A 9,548-nucleotide genomic window follows, 5' to 3' on the forward strand; every position below is an offset into this window, starting at 1 on the left:
ATGGATGGTGAAGAGTTTTACTGTGCCTTGAGTATGATTAGGAGATGGGGGGGGTAGGAGAACGTTGAGAAGGTACTTAGAGATGTGGACAAATATACTGAGGCTGGAATTCATCAAAGACTTCCTGAGTGAGAAAAACAGGCAAACATTTGGGTTTCAATTTGGGAGGGATATCCTATGAATCAACTCTATCCCCAACTTCCCCTCATTTTATCTCCCTACATTCCCTTATTCTTTTCCCTCAGCCACTCATCATCACCATTATGAAGGGGCTTTTGAAATTTTAGAATCACTTGAATTAGGAGATAACTCAGAAACCATTTAGATTAATCTATACTTAAATCAGAATCCTTTCTGCAACATCTACAAAAAATGATCATCTAGCCTTTACTTGAAGATGATATAGTGACAGGGAACTCATGGACCTATGCTTCACCTCCACCCAGAGCTTGGCCTCCACCTTTGAGTCCCCCAGTTCTGATATGAGTTTTCACCTGATTTTGTCAGAGCCTTGGTGTCTACAACACTTTCCAGATGTTTCTTCATCCTACTCTCATTCATCTTCCACTTCAGTTTCTTTCCAGTGTTCTTTTTAGTCAGTCTTCTCCCTTTGGAATATAAGCTTTTTTGTTTGTTTGTTTTTACAAGGCAATGGGGTTAAGTGACTTGCCCAAAGTAACACAACTAGTAAGTAACAAGTATCTGAGGTCAAATTTGAACTCAAGTCCTCCTGATCCCAGGACTGGTGCCACCTAGCTGTCCCTAATATAAACTCTTCTGAAGACAAGACAAGCTTTCTTGCTTGATTTTCTATTCCCTATATTTAGCACAGTATCTGATGCACTTCAAAGATTTTTTTCTTTCTACATTTCTGTGTCTCTGTTCCTTGTCCATGTGTCTCTCTGCTCATCTGTCTGTCTCTCCCTCCTGAAACAACCCTTTTCACTTTGGTTGGGACAGCTCTAATGGTTAGGAAGGATTCTCCTTCCATCTTACAATGAGCCTATATCTGATTCTCTGCAGTTTCTACCTCTACTTCTAGCTTCCCCCATAGCATGAAGGAGAATACCTTTTATCTCTTTTCCATTTGGAAGCTCTTCAAATATTTTAAATCCGTCGCCACATTCCCCCACCAAGTCTTCTCTTCTCCAAGCTAATTGCTTCCATTGCCTTCATTCAGTACTGGTAAGGTATGGTCTTCCTTTCCTTTCCCCATTCCTGTCACACACCTCTAGATGCACTACTGCTTATCAATATACCTCCTTAATTGTAGACTCAAAACTCAGTACAACACTCCAGATTTAGTCTGTCTAGAACAGAATATAGGAGAACCAGAGCCTTTCCCATTTTATATATTATAATCCTTTGATGCAATCTAAGAACATATAAACTTTTTATTCCTCTTTCTAAGACACATATTTCCTTTTTGCCCACAGCCTTTGGCTCATATTTTTCATATGAACTGTTGTGTTGTTATGTTTTGCCCATTCCGTGATCCAAAAGAAAGACTTTATTGATCCCTATTAAATTTCTTCACATTAGAATGAGCCTATAATTCTAGCCTAAAAGATGTTTTTAGGTCTCAATTCTGTTGTCCAACAGAAACAATCCCCCTAGACCAAATTCTTCTTAACTGAGTATTTGATAAACAATGTTGAACTTCATAGTAAAAGGGAGCTCTTGGGGATCTACTTTAGAGATTATCTTCTAGGCTTATATTAAACACTGCATTTTAGGTTTACTCATTCAACCACATCTTTTCCATAAAGAAGATATGAAAGATTTTGCCAAATGGCAATCTAGAATTCAAATATTAAATAATTTTGGCATTCTTTAAATCTATCAATCTAATAACCCTAAGGAAATGATTTAGCCTGGTATGATTTGCTTATTCTTGATAAATTTAAATTTATTCATAATTACTACCACTTCCCTTTCCAAGTTTTTCTTTCCTTTTTTTTTTAGGTTTTTGCAAGGCAATGGGATTAAGTGGCCTGCCCAAGGCCACACAGCTAGGTAATTATTAAGTGTCTGTGGTCGGATCTGAACTCAGGTACTCCTGACTCCAGGGCTGGTGCTCTATCCACTGTGCCATCTTGCTGCCCCTCTTTCCAAGTTTTCTTAAACTATTTCTCTAATTCTAGAATTTTGCAAAAAAAAATCAAGATAAGGGCATTCTGCCCTAGACTTTGAAGCATCTACCTTCTTGATTCTTAAAAAAAACAGTACACCATTTATCTATTCTTGTTCCTGTGGCATGTGTCCTATTTTCTATGAAATTTTTATTGATAACTGGCAGCAATCACACTCAGCTAATCCTTCAGTGCTCAAATGTGTTGTTCCTCCAGGTTTGGAGATCTGAATTCCCTGAGGAATGTTAGGTTGTTCTCATTCTATATCATACTTACCTCAAGTTTCAGTATTTCCATTCATCATTTTGATTCAATCTTTCCCAATTTAATGATCACTTCTTTTGTTAGAGGAAAGAGAAACAAAATAGTAACTAGTTAATCCTGCTTTCCCCCTCTTAATCCTGCTTTTTCTCTGTCAACTTTTGTTGTCAGGATTCAATCACCTGCAAGCAGTAGTCAGTCCTTCTATGATTTTGTTTTTATCACCAAGATATAGGAAAAAAGCCCTCTTAATTGTGTTTAGGATTCATTATGTCCTTATTATTATTACAAGATTATACTGGCTTCAAGAAAAGTTTGTTTCCATAGATCAAAATGCAACCTTATAAATATCTTCCATGAAAAGTGTTTCCCAAGACCACAGAGACAAATTTGTTCAGTGGTACTAATAGCTAGAATTTGTATAATATTTTAAGATTTATAAACTATTTTACAAATGGTAATTAATTTTATCCTCACAACAATCATAAGCAATATGAATAGTTCTGATCCCCATTTTTCAGATACAAAACCTGAGGTTAGACGACTACCCAGATCACACAGAGAGTGAGTGTTTGAGATGGTATTTGAATTAAGTCTTCCTGACACAAGTTCCAACACTATCCATTGTATCACCTACCAACCAATGATCCTCTGAGTTTCAGCATCAAGTCAAGTCTCAAATAGGGAGATATTAACTCACCTAAGCTATTCATCAATGTCACAGAGATTACCCTATGCAGAATTTAAACAGGATTCCTTATCCATCGGGAGCTTCTCAAGATGTATTCATTCAACAGCCACATTTAAACTCACAGAAGATAAAAAAATTCTCATTGTCTGGGCAACTCATTGAGTCAATGTAACAGTATATATCTCCTGGAATGGAAGAAATGAGGTTGATCTAATTTAGGAAAATGTAGTATCCTTCAATGATTCCAAACTTTTCGATACTACAAATGTCTGATTTTTAACACTAATATCAATTCTCTATGATATTAAATTATTGAGAATTATAAGAACATCATGATCTTGAAAAAATCAAAATTGTGTGTGACTCATAATAGAAAGTAGAAGTGTGTGTGTGTGTGTGTGTGTGTGTGTTTCCGGTATGAAACTCATCATTGGGGTTATGCTGGAGTCCATCATAATTATTATATAATTAATGGGTCAAAGAATAATCCCAATGATGAAATACATATCAGAAATGATGTGAGAGACATCTCTATCTTTGATTCTACAATAGGGATGAAGAATAATCAGGCAATAATGAGATTGGCCTAAGTCCAGCCTCAGAACCCAAGAATCCAGAGGATGAACTCTAGAGTTGGGTAAGTGATGATGATGATAAGAGAAAAGAAACAATTTACATGTTATCTCATTTGATAACATGTGAGATAAGTGTTACTATTATCTTCATTTTACAGATAAGGAAATTGAGACAGAGGTTAAGTAATTTACAAACCATAGAACTAGCAAATATCTGAAGCAGGATTTATGGTGGATAGCTTGACTGAGGGGGACTTATTCGAGAATATGAACAAGAATTGCTCCAAATGGAAAGGACTCAGACCTACACTAGTAGAGGGAGTAACCACATATGAGAAGTCAATACTGAAAATGGAAATAAATACTGGGAACTTAATGAAAGGGAAAGGCTACCAAACACAAGAATTCACAGAGTAGAAATCCTTCAAGATTCTAAATATGGAACCATCTCTCTTAGTTCACATAGAACACAATAAACAGGGACAGTTGCTATTCCTAGAACCTCTCCCAAAGTGGGCAGACCACACTGATGATGGTTCATCATCCTCCAGTCAGAGAGCAAAGGGATCGTGGGTTTAAATGGGATCCCGTGAGCATTATCTATTCCAATCTCTTCATTCTAGATGGGGAAACTGAGGCCAAGAGAGAAGAAAAGAATTGCTAAGTCTGAGATTCCAACCCAAATCTTTTAACTCTAGATCTGAGCTTTGCTGCAGGTATGTCACTCTGAAATGAAAAGGAAAAGTGTCATCACTTTTATTTGTGCATGAATTATCTGTGTGTACATGCATTTACATGTCAGTACATTTTCTGTGCAAGCTATTCGTTTTCCTGACCTTGAGGTCGGGGTACTTTGATGAGTAAGCCCAAGCTCTGTCTTCTGACTTTACTCAACAGGGTCCTCCTCTTCTCAGGGCTAATAGGGACAGAGCTTTCCACTAGGTCTTAGTTCAACCAGCCAACTGTAGGGGCCGCTGCAGTTCAATGAGTCTTGCACCCCTCCATCTCCTGCTGCCACTCTTTTCAATGTATTTTGACTGCTTCATTGATGTACTCCTATTCTCTACCCACCAAAGCATTCACTTTTACTTAGCCATTCCTTCTCAGACACCTTGAACAAGTTCTGACTTTCCCCTGGACCTCTAACTCTGCATCAGTACAAGTTGTAGGCATGGATGAGCTCTAAGCTCCCTTCCATTGAGTAAATACTTATTAAGAAATTACTGTGTTACAAGACCATTTGCCCTGTGTTGGGAATACAAAGATAGAAAACAACACAATCATAATCTTTGCTGTCAAGGAATTTACAATGTAGTATTATGGAGGTGATAGGGAATGGAAAGATATCATCACCATCACCATCATTATCATACTCATAATACTTTATAGAGTCATTAAGTTTACAAAACACTTGGCATAATCTCATCTTCACAACAACCATGTGAGATAGATACTCCAGTTTATTATTACCTCCATTTTTCAGGTGGGGAACCTGGGGCTGACAGGCAAGTGACTTTGGATTAGATGCTTTCAAAGGTCCCTTACAACTCCCCAAATTACAATTCTATGACTTTTCGATGGTTACACAGTGTTGGAAGCATAAAAGCATTATACACTTCCTTCTAATCTCTACTATGTTTTATTTTTGCCATCATTGTTGCTGTTTGGATGGGCCCTAAAATTTCATTGGTATGGTTTGGTTCCTGGTGAGGTGCATGAACAACTAATTTATACCTTGGTATCAGAAATTAAATAAATAATTTAGGATAGAGCACCAGCCCTGGAGTCAGGAGTACCTGGGTTCAAATCCGGTCTCAGACACTTAATAATTACCTAGCTGTGTGGCCTTGGGCAAACCACTTAACCCCATTGCCTTGCAAAAACCTAAAAAAAAAAAGATTAAATAATTTGCCCAGGGAGTTGGCAAGCATCATAGAGGATGGACTTGAATCCAGATTCTATTGATTCAAAGGCTATTCTCTCTTCTCTCTGTAAAGCTATTTCTCCTGCTATACTCTGCTAGGTATATACAAATAACTTAAAGTCCTAAACTTCCTGGCAAAAATTCAAAATTCTTACACCACACACTATTTGTGTGACCATTGGCAAAGTCACTTGATCTCTTTAAGGCTCAGTTTCCTCTTCCACAAAACAGGAATAATAATAGGGCTCTTCACCTCAAAGGGAAGTTGTGAGGAAAATGTTTTGTGAACTATTAAGTGCTATAGAAATTTGAACAATGGTTAATATCACTACTTAAGAGAGAACATGTATAGGAAATGTCAAACTGAGAGGTGAAAGATTGAATGAGAGAACACTTCTTAGTGATTGCCAGAAAAGACTGTGTAGAGCAGGCAGCACCTGACTTGGGGCTCAAAGATGACTTCAGCAGACAGATTTGAGGTGTGTGTGGCAGGGAGGAGGGATGGCAGCCAGGAGGAGACTTTCCCAAGCATGATAGATGGTATGGGCATAGGAAAAAGAGAACAAGACAAGATCAGGGAACAGTTAAATTAGTTTGGCTGGAACAGTGGATAGTCAAGTACTTTTAGAGGCCTGAATGTCAGGCTAAGAAACTTGTATTTCATCCTATATATAAGCAATAAAAAAATTAATCTAACTGCACTTAAAATTAAGATAGGAGAGGAGAAGAGAATCAGGTGCAGGGAAACCAATTAGGAAGCTATTTTTATAATCCAGGGGAATAATGTGCTCCTATATTATGGTGGAAATAGAGAAAGAGCCATATCAAAATGGGATTGGGGATCCTAAGTCAGGACCTCTGATCTGTTCTGGCTTTGCCATCCTATCCTTGAATTATTTTTCCTTCTTTTTGGAAATCGGGGGGGGGGGTTGTGGGGAGAGGGGAGGAGAGGTAGCAAGTTGAAGAAGATTGAGAGCTGGATTTGGATTTTGGATTTGAATCTGTGTTCAAATCCTGTTTACCTTTTTTCTTGACTGTGGGACCATGGGCAAATCACCTCACTTCCTGAGCTTTAATTTTCTCATCTGCAAAATGTAGGCATCATGTACCTCACAGAACTAGCATGAGGAAATGTACATAAGGTTTCAGAAAACCTTACAACATTATGTCAGTTATCATCAAAAAGCAGAGCCAACAGGTATAAATTATCATTTTTATTCAGCACACCTGAGCAGACAACACTGCCCTAGTGTATAAATAGTCAATGACTGCACCACAAACCACACCTGATAAATATGCCGCTGGGCTGTATGTATGTATGTGTGTATGTGTGTGTGTATGTGTTCGCAAAGCAAGCCCTTATTTACAGAATAGATTACAAAAGTATTACAAAATGTGGTCCTGAACTGGGGAACATGGAAGAAGTGGGGAGGGGGCACAGCCCCTCAAGAACAAGCACAGCCGTTCCTTACTGAGGGGAGTGGGGAAGGGGATCAGGGACCTAGGGCCAAGAACCTGTCCCCCTGTGCCCCAGCCTGGCACTGGGAAACCAATAAATTAATGTTGGGGGAAAGGAAGGAGGAGACAGAAGCACATTCCAAGGAATCCTCAGTGGCCTTAGCCTTGAATAGGATGGGCCCCCTCCCAAAGTCTAGTCTGACCTCCCCTGGAGCCACAAGTGAGGGGCCCAGGAGGTCTGGGAATAGCCCCACCTCAGAGAACCTGGTAGATAGGGTTAGGATTGGGTATGGGGCTGGGCCCAGAGCTGCTGTCAGCAGAAAGCTGGGTACTCCCACTGGAGATAGGGGAGGGAATGTGGGCACCACTCTCACTTAAAGTGGTGCCCTCCTGTGGGGAGCAGGGTATGCCTTCTCCCAAGGGTAGCACAGGGCAGGCAGACCCCTCCGTGGAGATGCGTTCCACAATGCTGGAGAGGCAGTCCAGGCTGGACACAACCAGTCCCTTCCCAGGTTTGGTATCTGTAAAGAAATGGCAGAAATTAGGAATGAGTAATAGATTCTGACATCCAGGGACAGGATTGTTGGGAGTTCAGAGATCTCTTTCTCCACAAACCACTCCTTAGATGACCAAGATGACAGATATAGACATTACCACTAGCTTGCTATTGGGTCATTTTCTTAAACTCCCTGGATCTTGGTTTTTTTTCTCTCTAAAATGAGGGAATTGGACCAGAACCCAGTAAAAAGGTTAATCCCACTAAAAGTACATTGAATTATAGTCCTCTCCTCTCTTTTGGCAGAAGTTCAAATATGGATAGACCTGACAGGATAGAGAATTTCATAAACTGCATCTGTAGAGAATGGGGAAGCCTAGGGATTCAAGGGCTTGGGGAGAAAAGAATTTGATACCTACCACTTGGAGAATCACTGTAGTAGCTGCTGTCATAGCCACCTCTATGTCTGGAGCTGCAAAGGGGGCCGCTGTAATCCATCTGGAGACAAGAGAGCAGATCCTGTGTCAATCCCTGTGCCTCTCTTCTAACTCCTGCCCATAACAATCCGACCTACTCTAAGGCTTCAAACAAACTCAAGATATCCCTTCTTCCCTTTCTTTTGAGACCCCAGGAACTGCCCCAAACTTCCCATTGGGGGGGGGGGCTTTGCGTTTCCTAGAGGTGGGGGCTCTGGTAGAGCATAGGAACATTGATTTATGGCTAGCAGGCACCGTGGAGACCACCTTGCCCAGCCCCTTCATTAGACAGATGAGGAAAGTGAGAAGTGACTTGCCCAAGATCACTCAGGTAAGTTAAAGAATTGAGTAAGGGTCCGAAGCCAGTTCTATTCTCTCTGTAGGTCACATTCCTCTCTCCCCTCCTGCCCCCCTCACCCCAACTCCCTGTCCCAGCTCCATCCCAAACTTTCTGTGATTTGGTCAAATTTATTATGAAGGTAGTTAGAACTAGCAACTGGCAAATTCCCTTTTTTTCGAAAAGGACAAACGTTGGCCCCTACCAGCCTAACCCATCTCCTACGGCATCAACAGAACGATTGCCCCAGACACCGGGCACGACTTCAGAGGGTGTCTACTTGGATCTTATTTCGTTCCCAGTGCTTTCCATCATTCTCCTGCCCTCTTTCCCTCGGGCCCCGGTTGTTCCGCCCTCCCCTCCTCACCATGCCATCCGAGCAGCTGGACCGGGGGCTGGACGCGTCCGAGTCTCCGCTGTAATGCTCCACCACGCGAGCCTGGGCCGCGGGCCCCTGCGAGTAGAAGGCAGCGGGGCCCCCGGGGCCGGCCCCGTCCTGGTCTCTCAGCAGCGCCTGCAGCCCCTCGATGTAGCGGATGGCATTCCGCAGGATCTCCACCTTGGGCAGCCGCTGGTTGGGGTTGCTGGAGGTGCAGCGCTTGAGGGTCTCAAAGGCCTCGTTGACCTTGCTGAGCCGGCGCCGCTCCCGCATCGTGGCCGCCTTGCGCCGGTCCGCGTTGGTGGTCTTGCGCTTGCAGGCCTTGCAAGCCCAGAGCAGGCAGCGGCCGGCCTGGTGGTGGCCGCTGGGCGCGCGCACGTGCTCCTCCTCCCGGCTGCCGGGGGTCCCGGCCGGGGGGTGGGCGTGCTCGTCGGGCTTCAGGAGGGCGCCCACGTGCACCAGGCGTGGGTCCAGGTCCTCGAAGAAGCGCAGGTCGGGGGAGTCAAAGCAGGGGTCGTCGTAAAGGTCGTCGGCGGTGCTGAAGGAGCAGAGGGAGCCGTCGGGGCCCGCTAAGTCCATGTCCCGCAGCGGCGGGGGCAGCAGCTCCATGGCCCCGCTCACCGGGCCGGCCCCCCCCGAGCTCCGGAGACCCTGCCAGAAACCAGAGGGAAGAGGATCGGCAGCCCCCCCACCCACCCCACCCTACCCTACCCTACCTCCCCTCCAACCTTTAGCGGGAAAGAGTTGGCCCCCTCGGCTACGCTGGTGGGGGCCCCCCACCCCTGGTTCCAGCCGCCGGCGCTCCAGGCTATTTATTCA

At 43.0% G+C, this 9,548-nt stretch overlaps 1 protein-coding gene across 1 annotated transcript; it reads right to left on the minus strand.

Moving 5' to 3' along the window:
• Positions 1–6,830: 6,830 nt before the first annotated feature.
• MYOD1 (myogenic differentiation 1) lies at positions 6,831–9,339 on the minus strand. Its single transcript, XM_074227553.1, has 3 exons — positions 8,718–9,339; positions 7,957–8,035; positions 6,831–7,562 (listed from the first exon to the last, which is right to left on the minus strand). The coding sequence occupies exons 1-3, from the start codon at positions 9,336–9,338 to the stop codon at positions 7,297–7,299; spliced, it is 966 nt and encodes a 321-aa protein (XP_074083654.1). The 5' UTR covers position 9,339; the 3' UTR covers positions 6,831–7,296.
• Positions 9,340–9,548: the final 209 nt, after the last annotated feature.

Source organism: Macrotis lagotis, chromosome 3 (assembly GCF_037893015.1).
Source record: "Macrotis lagotis isolate mMagLag1 chromosome 3, bilby.v1.9.chrom.fasta, whole genome shotgun sequence".
NCBI classification, from domain to species: domain Eukaryota; kingdom Metazoa; phylum Chordata; class Mammalia; order Peramelemorphia; family Peramelidae; genus Macrotis; species Macrotis lagotis.

What these genes read in the sequence shown, in the direction of transcription:
- MYOD1 (XM_074227553.1), bottom strand. Translation starts at nt 9,338, where the DNA reads ATGGAGCTGCTGCCCCCGCCGCTGCGGGACATGGACTTAGCGGGCCCC. An exon ending in CCAGCTGCTCGGATGGCATG is followed by an intron (nt 8,036 to 8,717) that starts GTGAGGAGGGGA and finishes TCTTGTCTCCAG; the next exon opens with ATGGATTACAGCGGCCCCCT. An exon ending in CTACAGTGATTCTCCAAGTG is followed by an intron (nt 7,563 to 7,956) that starts GTAGGTATCAAA and finishes ATTTCTTTACAG; the next exon opens with ATACCAAACCTGGGAAGGGA.